Genomic DNA, 22,786 nt, shown 5'->3' on the forward strand with positions numbered 1-22,786 from the left:
GGTGAGTGTTTAAACACCAGGTCCTGGCCCCTGCTGTGTCCCCAGAGTCCCCGCTGTAGAGAATAGTCCACCTACCTGCTTCAGACTCAATAGAGAGTTTCAGTCTTTATGGCCTCATCAAACTGCTGCAAGTAGCTGAACTAAAAGGAGAGCCCCCCTGAGAGGCGTTCGAGTGCTGGACCTCTGTTTGGGTGCAGAGCTGGTTCCAAGTCTTTAGAACCTGTGTTAACCCTTTGAACCCCAACTAACACAAGAATCAACTCAGTATCTTTGACATTGGTTCAGAATTTCACACGGAACAGATTTTAATGTTACTGCTCAAACATTCATATTAAGTTTTGTTTTTAGTGTTGATACATAAAAACTGCACTGAACCTACGTCACATGCCACTTTTCAAGTTTGACCAAAACAAATTGTTTCATGTAGAAATAGATCTGATATTTCTGTAAAAACCTGTGGACATAAATACCTAGAGTATGTGCAGGACCACTGACTTGACATGTGAGGGCATTTTCAAACAGCTAAACTAATCCTGGTATTCCACGTTCACTTTGGTTGATGGATCCAGGTCATGAGTTTTATGTCTTGTCAAAAGTTAAACTGCTGCACAGAGGTTAATATTTATCTTTTACTGCCCTTGAAAATAATTTGAACTTAATTACCAGGTAGAACTTTTTATTTTAAAGGCCCCATATAGTGTAAAATACATTTTCCGGGCTTCTACTATCCGCAGTTACTTGAAGGGGGTCAGTAGGGACCCTCAAAGTATGAAAACCCTAACCCACTCCGCGGACTTTTTCACTCAGTGCATTCTAAGAAATATGTTATTGAAACGGGTCGTTTCTTACTTCCTCCCCCGTATGAGTCATATGGGTTCGCACTTGTCACTCAGCCCCACCCAGCCGGTACCAGCCCAGTCTCCGAAACCACGTTTTTTTGTTTCTAATTGAGTTTCGCTGCTAAATTTCCTCACTGTTTTGTATTGTACAGTGTGACAAATAAGATCTTGAATCTTAAATCATGAACTATAGAAATAGATAATTCATGTTCCAAAGTATTTCCAGAGCCCTCTGACTACACATGGCCTAATACCTACAGTCATTGCCATAAGGGAGTAAGGTCCTTGCCTTTGGTTCAAAGGGTTAACAGCATTTTTAACACTAAGAATTTAATTGAGACCATGCAGGTCTTTTGTATTGCACAGTTCTCAAGCTGTGACTGTGGCTACATCCACACTACTACATTTTAGCTTTAAAAGTCATCACTTTTGCTTTGGTTCGCTTGCTCTCTCCACACTACTCTGGAGTTTTCAAATGCCTAAAAAGGATAACATTGAATTACTGGCCCAAGTTTAGTTTGAAAACTCCAGCTCTGCATTGTAGTCTGGATAGTCACCAATGGAAAGAATGACACAGTCACCTGTATTCGCTTCCTGATTGGTCCTATAGGGTCACAGCTTCACCAGCAGTGAAGGCAAAGTGTTGTTTACATTAACTGTCAGTAACAGTTCCACCTCGTCGTTGGTCCAAGAAATGAAATCCCTGTTCTTACTTTTCACCATGGATGTTCCTCATTTCTACCATTTTCTGTAACTTAGCAACAGACTGCAGAGTAGACAATCTGCTTCCTGTTTACATCTTCACGCACAAACCCAGTGTACATGAATGGTCATGTGACGTACGGACAGGAATTATTACTGATACAGAGCTAAAACTCTCATATGGAAAGGGACCGTTGTGGTTTGAAAATGCTGTTTCAAACCAACACGCATTAGTGTGTGGCTGTAGCCTGTGTGTTACAGCTGTGTGAGATTATTATTATTATTGTTCCAGGATATTACCGGACTTGTTTTTGCCTTCAAATCTAAAGCATCATCCCCACGGCTCTGCAGTAACTGTTGTTCACTCAACTGGAAGCCAACTGTGCAACTGTAGTCTCTCAGCTTCGGCCCTAATGCATCATTATCTGTGTTCTGCTCTGTGCGCTTTCCCTTTGCTAATTTTATATTGGCCAATTTTGTTCACAGCAAAACCTGCTGACGATGGAGCAGATAGTGACGGTGGAGGAAACGCAGATTAAAGACAAGAAATGTATCCTGCTGCGCATCAAAGGAGGGAAGCAGTTTGTGCTGCAGTGTGAGGTAGGACTGCTTTTATTTCCCAACCCGCGTCGACAGGATGAAGACAGAGAGCTGATCCCTTGATTTGATTTTATCTTTTGTTCTGTGTGCAGAGTGATCCCGAGTTTGTGCAGTGGAAGAAAGAGCTGACCGAAGCGTTCACAGAAGCCCAGAAGCTGCTGCGTCGTGCCCCAAAAGTCATCGGGAAAGGGCGGACTGGAGTGGTGGAGCTCTCCAAACCTCCCCTCACGCACCGCAATAGCAATGGCCTGTGAATACACATACACCAACATATACACACACATATATATATATAAATACACAGAACACACACACACTTACACACAAACACACACTGCAATCCACCTCCCTCCCTTCCCCCCTCCTCATCAGCCACAGGACATTTGCTCTGACACCTTCCCACCGATCGCCCACGACGCCTCGCAGTGTGTCAGCGGAGCATGCCCACCAGCCTCTTGCAGAACGCACACTTTCAACATGACGACCAATCATGAGCACGATATCGTTTTTTTTCTGCCATGGGACCTTGCCAGTCATGGAGAGGGAGAAAGGACAAGGCAAGGAGAGAGACAACATTCAGGAGGACCCTGCACGTGAAGAACCTCTGCATTAAAGTGACTTGGATGTAACGCTCCTCTCTTTCTCTTTATCACTCCCCTCCCCTTGTCCCCCCCCACCACTACCCACCTTACTAGGTTTGAATCAGGTGAATTCGTAACCAGGACCCGCAGTAGCCTGACAGACTCCTCAAAAAGCCCACGGAGCTAAAGCTCTGATTACTGTCGCTCAGCTGAGATGAGACCAGGCTTTACTGGGGAATGTATTTCTGCGAGAGAGAGAAAAAAAGGCTGCTCCACTGGTTCTTCTCATCCCTCCCTCTAACCATTTCTCCCTGCATTATTACATTAAGTGCATAAAGTGCCAACATCAATATTTACTTCAGTCACCTGAGCACCCAGAAGGACCTGCTCTGTGGCAGATGCCCCCCCCCCCACTCAATCCAGACACACAGAGGAGGGGGGGTTTGCAGCAGTAGTGGGGATGGTTGATCATTCCAGTGCAGACAACCGGAAGTACAAGGACCACAGACTCTTTCAGATTGGCTCTTGTACAGCCAGTTACCATAGAGACTGATATTTCATTGGCTGACAAACGGCAGCCGGTTGCTATGGGAAACCATGAAGACTGGTATACATGGGAATTGGTAACCACAGACAACGGTATAACTATTGTGTATGAAGGCTACACTTGCAGAGAAAGAGATGATAGCATATGTAGGGGAGGGAGGGGGTGAGGAAGAGTGTATATAAACAACCCTTTCTCTGTGCATCTCCAGTGTTCTAGTCTAAGGTGTTTGCATTATCGGGCACTTCTGTGTCTGCCTGTTTGTGAATCTGTCCTGGCTTTTAGGGAAGAGGAAGAGGCTTGTTTTCCTGCTGGGAGGGGGAGGTTGGGTGGGGGAGGGAGGTTGGGGACAGGCAGAAGCGTGACAGCTTTCAGTCACTGGCATCGCTGCATTAGCTCAGTTGGACTGTGTGTGTGTTTGAATACGAGGAGGGGAAATCCTCTTAAGGGTCAAACAACACGCTCTGTGTTCGTGCACGGCAGCGTGCGCCTCATGTCTCCATCTCAGCGGCAAGTGGAAGTAACGGTTTACCTTGCCGCTCACACACAGTCGCCATCGTAGGTTTACGATTGCAGTCGGTCTGTTGTGGAAGGTGCGGTTGCAGTGAGGGAAATAAAGAGGAAGAGCTGAAACTAATTAAAGGAGTAATCCACCTTCAAACAGACCAAACACAACGATGTTAGCGGCATTTCAGGTGTTTTTTTCTTTTCTTTTCTTCTTTTCTCGAAAACTAGTTTTTGCGCTCGTTCCTTCAACCTGCCTCATCTGCATATATTCCTGTATTGGTTGAATTGGCCTACATTTCCCACAATGCCTGTGGACAGCAGCTAGAGTCGTTTGTCCTTCTAGGAAAAGAGTGAAAAGGTTTTTTCCAGGAGAAAAACCAAGAAACATTATGTTGAGCTGGTCTGTGGATTAATCTGCCCTTCCTTTTCTACATCTATATTTAATGGTTCTATAAACTAGCAAATTCCTGTTATAATACCTCACAATCTGGTGAGATGTATTCATAAATCCCCAGAAATACTGTTTACAATCACATGTGACAAAAAATCTGCATCAAATCTGGAGTTTACTGTTCATATTCTAAGAAAAGGGAGCATCCACCACACCAGTGTTTCTCTATAGCCAGGAAGGTTCAGGTGAAGGTAAAGCTCCTGCTGTGTGACTCAGAAAACAAAAGTCGGTGTGACGTCGCTGTTGCAACGAGCTTAAATCGCCGCTCTGACCATAATGGATGCATGTTAGTGTGACGTCAGCCTGCTCACATGAAGAAAACACACCAACAGCAGCAGTGTTTCAGGACTTTTCCTCGGTCTTTCTCTATGATCTTACTCTCCTGAATGGGACACAGCTCAGATTGGGTGAAACCTTTTTTTGTCTTTCCTTCTAATTATCGGGAGCTTTCACGGTTTCACCCGCATTGTTGTCAACCTCATTGAAGTTTGTACACGGAGGGCAGAAACGCGCACAACCGTAGTGCTGAAGAACACACAGCAGAGCAGTGGGAACAGGAACTAGTGTCTTTATAAATTTCAGGGTTATTTTTTTTTTTCATGCAGTACAGTGTCCTTGTCTGTGATGTCCATGCATTTCCACAGCTGTGATGTATGACCTGCAGTAGGAAAAGGGTTGATTAGGGGTGCATTGTGATTATTATTTTCTTTGTAGCCTTTACCAGTCAGGGGGAGATATTATGATCTTATAGAGAAATTTTGTCACCTCTCAAGGTGTCTTTTATTTTTGTAAACCAAAATGGTTTTTATTGTTTTCATTGAAATGTATGTTGTTGCACCTTTTTAGCCCAATGTGTTACTTAATAGTTGTTAAATGTGCCAAATAACTGTTGCTGATTGAGTGGAACCAATGGGAAGCCTCGTTTTCTCAACTTTTGACCCTTCTCACAATGGACATGGCAGAGGTGTAGATGAAAAGTTAAAAAATTAAAACACACAAATACATATACACACACACACATAAACTTTGCGGTGGGATTTTTGAAGGGTACAAAACTGTGACCAAACATTTTCTGGAGAAGAGGAGTGTTTTTTTGTGTTTGCACGCTTTTTGGCTTTCCACCATGTTGCCATTGGGACTCGCATTGACACGCATACACTCACACACACGACACACACACATCGCTCAGCTCTACTCCCAACCTGCTCCTGAAGAGTTTTCTTTCACACTGTATGTATATCACGTGAGTGTAAGAGCATACCTGTGCGTCATTATCGCTTTGTATGTTCATCCGGTGGAATTTCTTATTTTTTCTTGTCATACACAGATTCTCAGCACACGCTAACACACACAAGACAATTTTAAAAGGTTGGCATATAGGTGAAAAAAAATCAAAGTATATATAAATATATGTGTATATGAAATGACAAAATGCTCTAGGTTTATTTAAAAGATTTAATGTAGAAAACAAAATGAACTTGTTCAGGGGAGGTCGGGTTTTTTTTTTTTTTTTTGATGTGAGTATAATTGTTTGTGGTGAAGACTTCAGCTCGAATCTTGCACATAAAGACTTTAGATATTGTACCTGCGAGTTCCAGATGATTATTTTTGTTTGAATACCGGACTCTTTGCTCTTTCATATTTATTGCGTGTGTGGGGAGCTCTCTCTCTCTCCTCCACGTGTTGGAGCTCTCAGCTGAGAGCTCGCTGTAGAAAATCCTCCGATTTGCGCCCATCAGAAACCCTTTGTTTTGTTTTTCATATGCCACAGACAAACACAAATACTACTGGCTTTGGGTTGTTATTATTACCATTAAGGTTATGATAATACTGATATATAATTGATAATATTATTCAATGATTATTAGTAAATTTATTTTATTTCAAAGATTTGTTTTGTTTTTTTGCGACAGATAGGAAGTTACGTGTTGGACTGCTTGTAAAAACAGTTCATGAATAAAAATCCTTTTTCCGTGTTGCCTTCTGTCACATTTGCTTTGCTGTGTATCAACGTTTTATTCTGGTCATATTATGGCCAGATTTTTTTCTCTAATTATGATTTTCGATATGCTCAAAAGTTCATCACAAAGTTCACCTCAACTAGCTTGACCAAAACAATCTCAATTTAAAGCAGCATTATTTAACTATTTTACTTTAAAATAACATCTTCAACATCCTGTGGATGTCGCACTGAGCTGTAACAGGGAGACTGGTTGCTCTCACATTTAAGAGTCAGTTGTTCCGGACAGAGTGGGCACATTGATGATGTTTCTAACAAACGACACACAAAACTGAAAGAAGCAAAAAGAAAACAAAAAACCTCAGAATAACAAAGAGGTGTCGTACACGGTGAAGAAGCAGATGAAGATGTCAATTTTGAAAGACGAGATTTGAAAGCTTTTGGCAATAAGGGCTGATGGTGGTCTCCATTTGCTGTGAAAGACATAAGAAATAGCATGTGATTTACACAGTGGAATTTGTACGGTATCTCCTGCGTCCTCTATCCAGACGTCGCCCCTCGCCTGAACGCTCCTTCTTCATTGTTCATGTGTGAAAGGCAAACCACAGAGAAACTCTGGACCCTGAAAACGGCTTTACTGAGTGAGAGGCAGTGACTCAAACTTCCTGGCAAGTTTAATAGTAACGTTGATCTGTCAATGAGTCAAAAAGACTACAAGCCGGTGAACATGAAAACCGCTGAACTGCTCCAACCCTGAGCCCCACAGAATGAATCACCTCTTGTGGCTGCAGAGGGCGCTGCTGCTCAGTAGAACTTTCTTTGTGGTTCACTTACTTGCTGTCTGTAGCCGTCAGTCATATCATGCATGGGATGTACTAGAAGTAAAAGAGAGAGGAAGAAAATAAAGAAAGAAAATACTGTATATGAAACCAAAACATCTACTTAACACGTACGTCAGCATCCATCATCACTACTGCAGGGGAACTCCATCAGCCAGTGAAGAGTGTGACAGGGAGAAAGCTCTGGACTTCTAATACCGTGAACCCTGAAAATGTTACTTTGACAAAAGATTCCCAACTCAAGGTCCACCTCCTTGCACCATATCATATGATAGATTTCAATTATGAACTTTCATTCTTGAAGCCAACATCCACCCAGAGTCCTAACAGATCCATCTCTATGACAACTGAGCCAACTCCATCCAATGATGAAAGCCCTGTGAAAAAAGACCTCTGGAGTCATACTCTGTGTTGTCTTTTACTACTTCTTGTTTGTTTTGGTTTAGAAGATCATCAAGTTTGTACCTTTTTTTTAAAGTTTCGGTTTAACAAAACGATCACTTCAGTCTGTTGGCCTGTTTGCAGACGATGAACAGAACCTGCATCCTGAACTTCGGATCCTGCTCCTCAGAAAGTATGTAATTATTGTAAATATTCTTTTCATGGAGTAACATGAATTAAAGTTTAAACCAATAGAGCAGCAGAGCAGCAATTTGCCAATTCACCTTTAACTGATGTTCCTGTTAAGTAAATCCCTGATTTTAGCTGCAGTTGTGCAGATGGCAGTGTTGTTCACTTCCCCACTTTTACTTACTAATACTCATTCTATTGCATATAACCACACACTAATTGTGATGCAGTTTCTATAATAGACGACCAAGATATTTACAGGTATATGGACAGTGAACAGCCTGTGTTCACCCTGCATCAGTCTCCACATCCCATCAAAGAAAGACAGCAACATTTCCTTCTTAATACTGATTTGGGTTTTTTGTTTTCTGGACCTCTTCTGTTTATTTAGTTGAACAGTCTGCTCTGAGAATTCCTCATTTTGTCACTTCTCTAGTGTGAACACACAGAAGCTGCTCAGGACAAGCGCTGAATGCAGTGTGGATGTGGGTCACTTTATTCTCGTGGCTCGGTGAAACGTCCTTAGAGCTGTGCGCTCCGTTTGGCTTAGTGGTTCAGCTTCACAATTATTATAAATGTGCCTATTATTTATCTTCGTGCATAGGATTGCAAAAATCAACACCTTATTCCAGCCCACTGGTTGCACTGGAGTTGAAGCTCCAGTGTGTAGGATTAATCTGTCTATCAGTAGAAATGTAATGTACTGTTTTCATTAGTGTATAAAAACCTGAAACTAAGAATTGTTGTCTTTTGACAGCCTCAGAATGAGTCCACCATGTTTCTACAGTAACTCTGAATGGACAAAACAAACAAACACTACAGAGGGTCTTACATATTTTAATTTGACTTGGAGGCCACTGTCCGTTCTGCTAGATGTCACTAAATCTAATATACTGAACCTTTAATGGGGACTTGCTTTGAACAAGGCACATACTCGTTGTAGGTGGGGGTGTCAGCAGGGGCTTAACTGCACTTGTGTTAGACCCCTGGGGCCCCAAACGGGGGGATCCAGCCATTCTGTCCAGTATAGGCACCACAGGCCAAAAACAACCACAGATCCACTGGCTCACTGTGTCTGAGTCAAAGCTACATTGGTCTCTAGTACATTTGTTTTCAGATTTTTTTTAATTTCCAGGCCTGTCGGTCTCAGTGTGTTGTTGCTGTTTGGCACAGGAAAGAAGAGAGCCAGTGGACTGTGTGGTTTGTGTTCACCTTGTTTGATGAAAACAGCTCCCTGCTGCATCTGGAAACACTGAGGCTGAACTAATAGTTGAAGCTAAAAAAAAAATGAGAACCAATGTCAGCAGAGACCCACAGCTCTGTGGAGCTGCTGAGCTGGGTCACTCTGAGGTGACGCCTAGAAAAATGTTACATAAGAAAAATAGAATTTAGCTTTTGACCTCTTTCGCTTGGAAAAAAAACAAATCAAGCTTCATCTACCACAAACAGTGTTTATCTAACTTCAAATTGATTGGTTTGTTAAGTTGATTGTGTTTGTCTTGCACCAGGCAGACTCCATTAGCCTGCTTTGGGCTTATTGATGTTTGGTCCCATCTCATTGCACCACTAAACAAGATCCCCCCCCCCCTGTACAGTTTCCAGTTTTGGGCTCAGAGCTGTTCATGGATCAGATAAAGAGGGAAAACGTCACATATTAGATCAGTTCACTGTTTGTTTCCCTTTTCCAACTCACACTATAAACTTAAAGAAGTATTTATTATTGTAATGTCCCCAACTTTAACCAGACCTTAAAATTAAAAGTTTTTTAACTCTTCAGATTTCACAGCCCTTGTTTCAACCAAACAAGCAATAATCAATTACAAACACATTTTGTGCAACTTCTGTGGCGGACATACCTCTCCCCTCACAAACAACTGAAAAGCCAAAGGAGACTTGAATCAGGAGAGTTTTCATTTTTCAGGGTTGTGTGAAGATTTGAGTCCACTACAAACCAAAACACACCTGAAGTTGCTCTACCAAAGTCAGAGTGTCCCACATGTGTAATTCAAGAGGCTCAGGAGGTAGAGCGGGGTGTCCACTAACCAGAGGGTCAGTGATTCGATCACAGTCTCCACAATTCCATGCACTGGAGTGTCCTTGGACAAGACGCTGAACTCCAAAATGCATTGTATGAATGTGTGTGTTAATGGGTGAATGGAAAAACTGTTGGTCATCGAGACGCTAGAAAAGTGCTATATAATATAAATACCTTTCATCCAAACCACGATCTTTCACCAACCGAGTCGTTCTTGTGTCAGAACCAAACCTTCATCACAATTAGTTGTGACTATGTTGTCTCGTCATAACAAGTCTTCTTATTTCAACCAATGTTCTTCTCTCTATTTGAGTGCATGTTTTGACTTTTAGTGCAGTAGTGACCCCTCCTGGTTGTTCTGCAGCAGTAATTGCAGGGAAGTTAATGAGAAGAGATAGAGATTCTCCCTCCCCACCCACACACACACACACACACACACACACACACACACACACACACAGCCCCACTCCAATTCATGCACAGAATGAATGATTGGGTAAATAAAACAGGAAAAAAAGAAATCATAAAACCACGAAATTTATAAAATGCTAAAAAAAGAGGATCTATTGAAGTGTATCAAATAGTATTGAAATAGCTTAAAGGGATAGTTCACTGAAAAATGAAAATGTACTCATTATCTTTTCACCACTATGCTGATGGAGGAGTGAGTGAAGTCTTTTGATTCCATAAAACACTTCTGTAGTTTCAGGGGTAAGCAGCGTTGCAGCCAAATCCAATACAATTGAAGTAAACAGGACCCCTTCTTCAAATGTAAAAAAAAAACATAACACACCTCCATACTGCTCGTGTGCTGTCATCGAAATGTCGACATTCATATTCGACTCAAAACAACATCATTTACACCATGTTTAAAGCATAAAAGTCCTCTGATATCCTCCTCAGAGGCACGTTCACGCTGGAAAAGCACACATACTCTCGCCCAAGGGCGCTATGCCTTTAAGATATATGGATAAATAAAATCCAACGCTACAGACTACAAAGGTAGGTCTTGTGTTTCATTTTTTTGTTTGTCCGTCCGTCCATTCTCATGAGCACAATATCTCTGCAACACCTTGAGGCACTGTCTCCACAACTGGCAAAAATGCTCATTTTGACTCAAAGATGAACCGATCAGAAAAGGGTTGAGGTCACCGTGACCTCAGGACACAATGATGAGGTTACCTGCTGGTGGCGCTACAGGAAAAGTCAGAGGTTCACCAAAGTCAGTGGGATTAAACAGATGAGTGCCATAAATATCTGAGGCAGATTTCATGACAATCCGTACAGTGGTTGTTGAGGTAGGAGAGCTGCACTGAGCCCCTAACAAACATTTCCATCACTCTGTGATTCTCCCCGGTCCTCACAGACACCAGGAGGCTCCTCCTCCTCCTCCTCCCCCCTCGCCCCCAGCTGGAGCTGTCCATCAAACTGGACAGCTGACGCGGTGCAGATCTGCACATGTGCACTTGTGTCCTCTGTGGGGGAACAGCCGGTGTCTGCTGTCAACCCCCCACGTCACCTCACCCCCCCCCACCCCACCCCCCCCCCTACATTCACACACCTCAAGAAACAAGTTTGAGTTAATGTTAAAAACAAGGGCTTTGTCTGAAATATGGATTGTTTCATGTTTCCTTGATGCGTCTCACTTCTCAGTCATTCAGTGTCCACCAGGTCTCCAAACAGGGACTTCTCACCCTCCTCCCCCCCGTGCCTGCAGATATTTATAGAGGAATCGTCTGTCAACCATGTCCTGTTGCTTATCAGAGTGTGTGTGGCTGCAGAGCCCCGTGTGTCACTCTATTTCTGACTATTGCTCCATGCCCCACTCAGTCTGTCTTGCCCGGTGTGTGAATCAGTGGTGGTGTTTGTGTGACAGCCGGACTCTCACTTGGCCTCACAGGATTTGCAGTTACCCACCTGGATCTTTGAGCCATTTCTTTGTTGAAGGTATGCTGTTGTGTCTTCTGTGTGTTGTTTGACGGTCCAGTGTGCATTGACCATTAGAGATTTTAATGACATTCTCCAGGTTTTATTTATAGATGGCTTGTCTGAGAGAGGGGCCTGACCGGGCCTGTGTGGAACATTAACGGGTGTGATATGACATCGGCCTCAGACAGACTATAACACCGTCTTTTGATTTTTCTGTCCAAGGAAAGTTGTGAATATGTCTATTCCTGTGTGGGATCTACGGTGGCCTATAAAACAAGTACTGTTGGTCATTCAGGGACTGTAGTAGAACTATTTGGGTTTGATTCAGAGTTTCACCTGAGTTGGGAAAAGTATAAATCTGATGGATTAAGATTCAACTTAATATTATATATTGTTGTTGTTGTTGTTGTCTCAGTGTCTCTCAAAGTAGTCACCAAGTTGTTTACAGGCACTGACACAACCAGTCACCTTATGTGGTGCTGGGTGTAGTGTGTGATCTACAACAGGGTGTCATAATAGTGACATTTTAAAAAATCATTGTGCTTTATGTGCAGATTACAATTCTTTTAAAAAACAGCACAACTATCTGGAAACAAAGCCATGGAGTAATTTTAACATTTAACAAAACACAACAACAAGATTGTAAATACTGATGAACCCTTTTCGTAATCGGAATTAATCTGAAATGATTGATGTTATGTTGTGTTTTGTTTTGTAAAATATTGTTGCGTTTTCTGGAATGTTGTGTTGAATGAAAGACAATTTTAGCAATGGTTTGTTACAAAAATAATTAGAAAAGTTTATGGCAGAATGAAAGCACAACGTCCTATGTTTGATATTGCAGATAACTTTACACAATTGTTAGGTATAAATTGAAAAGAAGAAGCCCAGGAATAGACCTCTGGGGTGCACCACAAGCAGGACCGGCCCATGCAATTCTGCCACCCTAGGCGAAAAATAATTATACTGCCCCTCTATTTGCAACGTACCATACCAGCAACATCACACAAATGCCAATATGCCACACACATAAAGTGCTAGTGCACTAGATCTCTATTGCAATCTACTGCAAGGCTATTGTGCTCAAAGTGCCAACGGTATTACATTTTGCATAACACAATATCCGGGCATTTTGATCCATATCATGAGTCATGGCAGCAAATATATTTATTTTCCAAATAATCCAATTTCTTCTCCTCAAACTTAATAATACCAGTGCAAATCTCTCCTATACACCACTTTCTCATGTGCATCAAACACACATGCAGGAAATGTGCGCAAGCAAATCTCATCAGCAACTTAAACAACGACAAGAGAGCAAACCAAGCTCACCTTTCAGAAGTGTACGCGTTCATCGCTGCAACAGTCTTAACTGCATCCTCAATTTCGATTCTCTGTGCCAGTTCATGTTCTATGGAGATCATTGACACTCCATCAAGTCTGTCTTGTTTCATTGTACTGCGGAGGTAGTTTCAGCTTTGAGAAACTGCGTGTGAGAAGCACTCATAATGCTATAAAAGCATTTGGGAAAACTTGAGTGCATCTAGTGGTTAAGTTCCAGCTTCTAGACGTCTACTCAAAGCAGTCAACTCTGCAAAAGGTTCTTGCCCATCAACATCTCTGGAGTCGCCGTGTGTCAGGGATTATTCCTGTGCTATGCACTCTTTGAGAACGTTGTCGGTAGTTGTGCTAGCAGTCTCTTGGCTCGGTGGTTCATTATCTTTGCTAACACTCCCTGGATCAATACATTTTTAAATAACGAACCCCTCTGTTTTTGGAACGCTTGCTCCTTCAATAGTCGCCTTTTTTTATATTCGCAGCCAAATACCTTCGGTCATTAAGACATATTGTAGCCTCCTTTCGAAGATTTTTTTTTCTCAAAGACAATCTCTGGACCTACATATGAGTCTGAAATAAAGTTAAATTGAATCGACCACTGGCTCGACAGAGATGGGGACGGAAGGCTGCTTTCCCTCTGTACTGTGGAGTCATGGTATAGCACAATGACATTGCCATTCATCCAATGGAAATTGAAAAGCTTTCGCGTATTAATCAAAAGCTCAGTGATTCAGGCTACTAGCAGTGGTCTGTAGGCAACCCTGCCAGGATGCTTTGTTATAAGAGGAGCAGTTCAGTTCAGCAACCTCACTGCTGTGCATCGTGTATCTTCAAAGAGGGGGAGACGCGACGTGAAATTACATGAAAATACAGGATTATCGTGCATAAATCAGCAATAACGATGTAATGTTAGCATGCTAGCTAGCGATAAATCTGCAGGTGTAACGGTAGCGATTTATTTAAGGTTGTTGTGAAAAAAATAACCATAATACATTGAAACAATATTAAACTAAGATGTTAAAATCCTGATCATAATTTCTAAATCCTTATGAATGGAGAAAATATTTGTATAGCTCCCATCTTGCCGATGATACCCAAGGCATTCTGGCATTCCATCCCAACAAGAATCGGGACACCACTCCATATTGTATGTTTGCCCGGTAGGGAGAAGGGAGGAAATGGGATTGAGCCTTATTGCGGAAAATCTAAATGTGTTTTTGAGTTATTTCATATTCCGTAAAAAATTTCTGATATGCCCACTCTTTAGTAACTGCTCAATACCAAACCAGCTGGTAAACAAATTGGAGCATTTGCTGGCTAAAGAGCCAGATCTTTTTTTCAGTGGTTGGTGAAAACCAAACTGCGAGAAATATATTAGGGCCCAGTTTAATTAAAAAATGTTCTACCAATTGAAATGCTTTTTTGAGGGTCTAAACGAAAACGTTTATGTCTGAAATGTGTCTTACCCACGGGCGTGGCTATCTTACTTGACTATGCCCCTTGCCCGTAGCGTGTATCACCTAGATGCATGAAAATTGGACACACCACATCATGTCACAATGTACAAAAACAGTCATAGCCTAAATCCAACAATAAGCTAAGGGCCCTTTGTGACTGTATGTTCACAAACTCGTCCCACAGACTGAATCAGACGGGCGATGGTCAGGATGGATCAATCAAGTCCAGTATTCCTTCTTTTGTATCTCTGTGTTTGGTCTCCACCTCCTCCTAAGGGAAGTATCTGGCTCTTTAGCTGCTAAATGCTCCACTTTGTTCACCAGCTGGTCTTTAGCTGTGTTTCTATGCTGTTTGCTGCTGAGCAGGTAAAGTACACTTTGGATTTTTACAATTGGTTGTCTAAAAACAGATGTCTGCTGCAACTGTTGACGTTTTTTGAATGTGTGGAGTGGAACCAAAAACTGATAATGTTCTGTAGAGCTGAGTCGAACAGCAAAAACTATGATAATGCTCTGTGAGTTTGTCACTAGGTGGGTTTGTATCAACCTGATTTGATGTCTATTTTCACTTTCTGCGTAAAACCTGAGAAGAAAAAAAAACTTAAATCTACAACATAAAATTGTTCATGCTTACAGGAGGTGGAAGAGGTTTAGTAGTGATGAAAGAAAAATGTGGCTTAGTGCAATGGAAACATTTTAAATGAATAAAAACTGACGTCCATGAAGCTTGTGACCTAAACGTCACTTCCAGTGATGAGACTAAAACATCAGATGTATGTGGAGCGATTAAGTGCCTGGAACCTTCTTCAAATTAATACATCTTCATTTTTGGGTGAACTATCCCTTTAATTTAAATTTTCTGTAGGAAATGTTTTTTTATAATATTTAAGATATTGTGCTATATTTGGATGGAAATATCCCCTTACATTATTGATCAACTGTTAACGTAGATATAGATTCATGCAGCTAAAAGCTACATCCTGACACTGTATTTGTATATTTATACTTTATCAGAACCCCATTTAATCAGGATTTACATTGGAAGCTTCCTGTGTAACATTGTGGAGACACAGCTCATAAAATTGTAACCGATGACATCAAAACAAAATGAAAAACAAAGGAAATGTCAGCATGTGACCTCTCGACCTGTTAACTGAGGGATGAGGAGACAGTTTCTTAAAAGATAATGACGCCTCAACAGACAGAACGTGACAGCCAGACGTCTCAGTAATGGGAAACTGTAAATTACCAGGACGTGTGTGTTTGTATGATAACTCGGCTTCTCCCTGACTGATGTGATCTTATGCAATGATATTTTCTTTCTGAGTTTTTTTCTTACAATCTCCATGTTGAAAGGCAGATCTGACACTTTTCATCATTTACCTGGCTGCTGGATTAAGAGAGAAAGAGAGGGGGGGGGGGGCTTCATATGTCTATCTATCTGTCCCTTTCTTCACTTTCAACTATCTCTCCCCTTTGTCAGGTTTTGTGTCTTTCTCTGTGCACACACACACACCACCACCATCACCCCCGCCGATCTGAGATCCCAGCTGGCTGACATCCCTGTGACCCCCACCCCCTGCACACCCAACCCTGAGCCACCCTCCACCACCCCACCCCCTGTGCAGCCATGGCCCTGTCTTCACGTTTAAAACTGTGGGAGAAGAAGGGAGGTGCAGATTTGTTGCATGCGGTGTTCATTCAACATGTACTACTGACTCTGTGTGTGTGGTGCGTATAGAATGTAGCTTTGAATTTGTTGTGAGTGGACTCTAACCCTGAATGATCATGACATCATCGGCTGTGGCTGAGGGGTACAGCGGTCGTAGTCATAGATATTGAATGCACTAATTAGAAGTCACTTTGGATATAAGCGTCAGCTAAATAATATGTAAAGTAAATGTGAGCTAATGACATGTCACTGTGAAGTCTGCATGCTTTGAATGGTGTATTAGTCATCCTGCATGTCTACTGGTTTGACTTTGAGCTTTCTAAAACTTCACCCCTTCACTGATATAAAGGCTGAAGCTGCTAGGAGCTAATATTCAATACTTTGTGCCATCAATCAAGTCCTCCCTTCAGAATTTGACTTTGAACAACTGTAAGTGTCCTGTACTTTTCCACATTTCACATTATTCCACTACATTTATCACCAGAGGAGAAGGAAACACTCGGATCCTTTAATTAAGCAAAAGCCCCAATACAACATGTTAAAATACTGCATTACATGTAAAAGTCCAGCAAAATGCACCGAAGGTATAAAAAGTAAAAGTAATAAGTCTCCTGATTGGCAATAATAGATGTTAATCCTGCGTCATTGATGCTTCAGCGGCATTTCACTGTTGTAGCTGCTTCAGGTGCAGGAGCTGCTCTTCTGGCCTTACAGGCTGCTCTTGCCGCTTGACAGCCACCGTGGCAGAGCTATTACTGCATTGTCTGTTGTGCATGGATAGAATCACCACTCAAAAGGTTTGGTGATGTCCCCCCCCAAAATACTGTTTTAAACATGTACTTATATCCAATGTTCAACAACATGATTGGCTTGATGTTTCCCGTTTGGCTGTTATAAAGCAGAGGATTGGCTTACTGGGGGAAGGGGCGAGGCTTGGTGTTATGGACTTCTTCTAGTGGTTTGTCTTTCTCATATAACATTATTACTTTATGTAGTTTCATATTTTCATATTTTACTAATAAAGGTTTACCTTTAGCTCATCAGATGTTTTCTTTCATGTAACTGGTAACTTAATATCTAGATGTGCCACAATAGTTTTTGTTGAATTGATTTCTCTATTGGAAAAAAAATCATCAGGAACACAACTTGATTATTAATTATTTATCATTACAAGCCCAAAGAAATAGTCTCTTATTCTAATGCCCCAAGTGAAGATTTTCTGATTTTCTTTGTGACAGTAAATCTGAATATCTTGATACATTATCACCTTGTAACATTGATATGAAAAATTTTAGCTGCCTTAAATATCCATACTTTTACATTTGTAAAGAGTTTTTAGATCGTAATACTAAAGATTTGTGTTCAATATACAAGTACAGCTGTTCTACTGGAAAGGTTTTACTTGGTGGAATTGCTATTTTTACAACAATTCCCCAATGAAGTACTTACTACCTAAAATAATGTGACATTCATTGGATAATGGTAAACATTTAAAAAACGTTCAACAGGAAAAGACAGAGCAAGAATATTTTTTCAGTTTACTTATAGTTTTACTCAAAGTAAAGAGTATGAATAATTCTTCCATCATTGTTTTGAACTACTCCTGAGACAGATGAGTATACAAACAAATCCGGTAGTTGAGTTTAGTTCACAGCCTGCTCATGTCTGTGTTAAGGCAACATAACCCTCCAACAGTCAAAATGTAATAATTAGGCATGACTCAGGCTGATTCGTCTCCAGGTTTTCTCCTGATTGCATATTGTAGCTTGTCAAAGAATGTGAAACAGCTGTCCTGCTGACCTTTATTCTGTTCCCTATTGTGTCAGGCGCTGATAGCTATTAGTTAAATGTCAGGCCTCTGGCCACCTTTCTAGTTTGGCACTTCTGGTTCCCTCATGATTCTCGTCATAGCCACTGACTCATAGTTCCTCCTAAAGCTGAGAGCGCACATGATGGAAACCGCATTAAAATCTACTCAAATAAAGCTGGAGACACTAACTCAGTCTTTGACAATGAAAATAATACGTGAAGCGACCTGCCTGTTTCTAGCTGAGCATTGAAGACAGTCAGTGATAATAAAGTTTCAGATTTACACGTGTATTTGGTGACTGTGCAGAATCGACTCAAGAGTTCATCTCATTTAGCCGTGCAGGAAGGTTCATGTCCCCGTTTTGAGACATCTGTGTGCAGCATGTCAGGTGGTTCTGTTTTGATTGTGGTCACACTGAAGCCGTCTTCAGTCGCTCTTATGATCACAAACTCTCTTGACATCCTTGTCACAGGTCTTCTACCTGTGGGAGGCTCTCACTCAGACATTTGCATTCACACATACACCTCATCTGGAGAGACTGCAGATCTCTGGATTTCAATGCATGTCTGAAAGGAGCTTTAGATAAAAGAAGCACTAGTAAAAGTTAGTGTTAAATATGGTATGGTATGGTATATATGATAAATTGATATAAAATGTTATCACTTTATTATCTAGATTTCTTTTTGAAAATGTGTCATAATTTGTCATAGAATGTGTCATGATTATTGAGATATGGCCAAAAAAACTTCTATATTTCTCCCTCGTGTTCCTGAGATATTAAGTTCAAATCGTCCTTAAAAGAAAGCAGGATGTACATAAATGTTTAGTAAATAAATATTTGATATCACCTGGGAGCATGGCTACACAAGTTTAATGCCAGAGCCAGGAACCTCAAAGACAAATAAATCCAAACCTGGACAAATACAACCACAACCACCTGCAATGATGGAGACCACAGCAGTTACTGTAATGTGTGTAATCAGATCCCACAATGATCCTGTCTAATTGCATTCACCACTCATTCAAACCACAGATAAAGGAGGAGAACGAGCCGGTGGCCGTGGCCGTCCCTCCACCACCTCTGTCAGCGCTGCCGGGCGGATTCCTCAAACAGCTGGTCAGGGATTCAGAGAAGGAGACCAAATACAAGGAGCCAGAGGTCAAAGACGACAGAGCCGTGAGTGACTCCTCTTTTGTTTCCCTTCACATCAGCTCTGAGCTTCGTAAAAATACAACCTGACATTTTGGTAAATGTGCTTATTTGCTCAGTTGCCAAGCGTTAGACTATTAGATTGATACCTTTCAAGAATGGAGAGTCATTCTAGCTTAGCATAATGATTGTAGGGAAAATAGCTAGAGTGGCTCTGACCAAAGATAACAAATCCCCTCTCCCCGACCACCACATTTAGCCCACACCCCACATTCCACACATCCTAAATCCGGCCCACATACCACATGAAATGAAGGCATTAGGGCGGTCCGCTCCTGTTTGCCAGATCTGGGCCACAATTAAGCCACAGCAATAAACCACACTTCAACCAAAGGTGGCCCGAATTTGTTTGGTGCTATTTGGGCCATAATCACCATTTACCTCATGGGCCACTTTAGTCTCACATCCAAATTACAACTTGCCTAGAGCTCTGTATTTTTGCCAAAAGAGGCCCACATTTGTTTTGGGACATTTGATATTTTACAGATGGGCTTTCCCATTATTTTTGTTCAGGCCATAAGAAGGCCAGAAGTGCTGCATCACCCTCATCTGTTTGCTAGCTGGTATCCTGTTAGTTTTTTTTAACCAGATTTCCAAACATTCAGATATGGGACATGCTATCCCTTGTAGTGTGTTAGCTGCCAAATAAATTCTATGTTAAATTACCTTAAAAACACTGTTGGAGTAGCTTAATGTTTCTGTTAGCACTATAAAACCATGTTGAACATCTATCCATCATCTTTACCGCTAATCCTTTAATTGGGTGAGAGGTGTGGGGTACATCCTGGACAGCCACCCTCGAATGGAACTCATGAACTAGTCGTAACTACAGTATATGGGAAGACACCATAGACTGTATATGGAGAAGTCACACAGTGGGCTTGTTCAAGTAGTGGTAGCAGTGAGTACACCACAGCTAGGAAACAGCAACATGGAACAATTTGATCAATGTTACTTTTAGTGTCGAGAAGCACCGAGGCTAACAATTGAGCACGCTAGCAGACAGGTAATGTAATGCAGTAATCCATAGACGACAGAAATTATAATATACTAAATTGAAATCCAATGGAAAATGCATTTCAAACATGATTGGTACTTGAAATTATGAAATTTGTAATTGAAAAATCAAGACATAACATTATAATAAGTGCAGGTATCTGTAATTTGTTGCTTTTTGACAGAGCTAGCTGTTTCCCTCTGAGCTAAGTAAAAAATATGAAGTTACATCTAGCAGTTGCTTTGGCTGCTTGTTGTAACTTCATATTTTTGCTCCACAGACACAGTTGGATTAATCTCCCCATCAATTTCTTTAAAGGGTGACACTGAGTCTTCATTTTTACCCCTGTAGCCAAACAAATTGAGCGACAACCTTGTGCAACAGTTCCTGGTCCCAGATCAGACTCCTCCGATCCTTGAGGCTGAGATGGCGCTCCGAGCCGAACAACTCCTCAGCAACAACAGACAAGGATGTCAGTCGGATGGCAAGTCCCCGACTCAGAAACACATCTTCACTCCCGAACCTGATGGTCAACAGAAAACCAAACTGGAGGCGATGCCAGAGCCGTCAAAGCAGCAGCAGGATATGAGGGTAGAGAAGAAGATCAAGAAGATGCCACGGGCCGAGCAGAAGAAGGAGAGGACAGCGGAGGTGAAGCAGGTGGAGAGGGAACAGGGGATGGAGGAGAGGCTGGAGCCGGAGGGAAGGCAAGCAGACACAGCTTTGACAGAGCACAAAAGAGAGGTATGTATTTCACTTTCATCATTTATAATACAGACTAATCCTAGAGTAATTATTCACATCTTCATTGTTTAATTATATCAAATGAATAAGATAAAATACATTTTGGGAAATTAATAATGAAATTCAATTTACTGGATGAGTAAAGCCCTTGTGTTGGAGTTTTCATTGGCAGATTAATCAACATTTGGATTTCTAATATTTGCGGCAACTCAACAACATACATAACAAAGATTTAGTTGGGTTTAGATATTTAATTAGAAGTTACACATAAATTGAAAGCTTATTTAAATACTGGATATGTCAAATGATTGCAGTGGCTCAGACTCGTACAACTCATGTAACGGGACACACAGAGGATATGTGAGCGGTATTCTGTGTCCTTCTTTCTTCTTACAGGTGAAAGACGTGTGGTATGAAGCTGGAACTGTGTGGTGTGTCCAAAAGGATGGGTTCACCCTCGGTGAGATATGAAAACAACGCTGTCTATCTATCTATCTATCTATCTATCTATCTATCTATCTATCTATCTATCTATCTATCTATCTATCTATCCTTCTATGTACTATGGCTCTGACCAGCACTATAACGTCAGTGTGATCAATGATTGAGGGGCGTGATCTGATTGGAACGCAAATATGAAAATAAAAACGACAGATCTCTGATGGAGGTAGACTGGAGTAGATTTAAAGAAAGGAAGATCTTCAAAACCTGTTCTAATAGAAACAGGTAGCCACCGGTGTCTTACAAAGCAAGTAGGCAATCCAGTAAATCAAAGAGAATCACAGTCTTGGGGCTGGTTATGAAAGTGTGAATGAGCATTTCAGAATATTTCTGAAAGGGTCAAACTTTGCTTCTTTAAGGAAAAAGTGATTATCGTGTTTCTTTGTCAAATCAACACAAAATCAAGAACAACAGAATACAAGACATTAATTCTATCCTTAAACATTAAACTGATTATCAACATAGCTCATCTAACTATATTTATGTTTATTTAACACAGAAAAAAAATTACACAGAAAATTGGGGTTAGGGTTGGGTAATTTTCTGTCAGTTAACTAATTGTCACAGCTCTGCTCTGTGTGAGTGTGAGTAGTATATAATTTGGTCATAATGTGTGTCAGGATTAGTTGAGGACTCCGCTAATCCTAACACAATCTCTAGTAATCTTCTCGTCTGTTACATTACCTTTGTGTCGTGTTACAAATGAGCTGCAGCAGAGTCCTCGTGTGTCTCCCCGTGCTGCTGCTGACCATATGTGCCGGGATCTGCTCCAAATCCATCTGTTGATTTTATCCAGTACTCTCACATCCATCTACTGACTGCACTGCACACATCTAATCCCATTAGACCTTTGTATCTCCACACACTGTATCCCCTGACCCCTGACTCTTTAATATGCAGGGCTCAGGCTTTGTTTAGAGAGACATATAAACCCGGTCAACATGTGGATTCGCTGTGGACCAGCCTCTGCTCTATAGGCAGCACGTAGGGTTCACAACAGATGTCCTGCTTGTTGACAGTTGATGTATTGATGAGCGAGTTTGATTAACGTTCTCTCATTTCAGCCACTCAGCTCAAACCAGATGAAGGCACACCTGAACTCCCAGAGGGCCGGGTGAGGGTCCGCCTGCAGACAGATGGATCGCAGCATGACGTGACAGAGTTTGAAATCGAGAAGGTAGTTCAGTTCTTTTTCTTCTGAATGTGTTTCTGAATCTATTTAATGTTGCACTACAACAAAGTTTGTGGGAATCCAGATGTCCTACAATGCGATTTGCAGCCACATCTGCGATTTACAGATGTGGTCTATTCTACCACTTCAATAAGTCACATGGGAGAAGACCTGGGCTGAAAGGCTCTCTTACATGTTGGTGACTTCATGAAAGGGTCTACTTGTTATTTCAGCCTAACCCTAACTGAAGATAAATGTAATAAAACAAAAGCTTGTAGTCTAAGAATGAGAGTCAGGTGGGTGAAAGTCCAGGGCTCGACCCCTTAATC

At 41.5% G+C, this 22,786-nt stretch overlaps 2 protein-coding genes across 4 annotated transcripts in view; both read left to right on the forward strand.

Moving 5' to 3' along the window:
- The window catches only part of grk3 (G protein-coupled receptor kinase 3), a 61,348-nt gene extending 55,150 nt beyond the window's left edge, over positions 1 to 6,198 (forward strand). Inside the window, exons 20-21 of the mRNA XM_034602779.1 lie at positions 2,028 to 2,141; positions 2,234 to 6,198. Coding sequence (XP_034458670.1) covers positions 2,028 to 2,141; positions 2,234 to 2,395 — 276 coding nt within the window. The 3' untranslated portion in view covers positions 2,396 to 6,198. The remainder of the gene's footprint in view (positions 1 to 2,027; positions 2,142 to 2,233) is intronic.
- Positions 6,199 to 11,398: 5,200 nt separating this feature from the next.
- Positions 11,399 to 22,786, forward strand: part of LOC117771873 (unconventional myosin-XVIIIb-like) — a 45,081-nt gene continuing 33,693 nt past the window's right edge. For 2 of the 3 annotated variants that reach the window (XM_034602710.1, XM_034602711.1), the window contains exons 1-6: positions 11,399 to 11,575; positions 15,836 to 16,021; positions 18,868 to 19,011; positions 20,393 to 20,785; positions 21,182 to 21,245; positions 22,351 to 22,463. In XM_034602710.1, coding sequence (XP_034458601.1) covers positions 15,983 to 16,021; positions 18,868 to 19,011; positions 20,393 to 20,785; positions 21,182 to 21,245; positions 22,351 to 22,463 — 753 coding nt within the window. In that variant the 5' untranslated portion in view covers positions 11,399 to 11,575; positions 15,836 to 15,982. Of the gene's footprint in view, positions 11,576 to 15,835; positions 16,026 to 18,867; positions 19,012 to 20,392; positions 20,786 to 21,181; positions 21,246 to 22,350; positions 22,464 to 22,786 lie in introns of all 3 variants that reach the window. The other variant, XM_034602712.1, reaches the window with a different exon arrangement.

Source organism: Hippoglossus hippoglossus, chromosome 12 (genome assembly GCF_009819705.1).
Source record: "Hippoglossus hippoglossus isolate fHipHip1 chromosome 12, fHipHip1.pri, whole genome shotgun sequence".
NCBI lineage: Eukaryota > Metazoa > Chordata > Actinopteri > Pleuronectiformes > Pleuronectidae > Hippoglossus > Hippoglossus hippoglossus.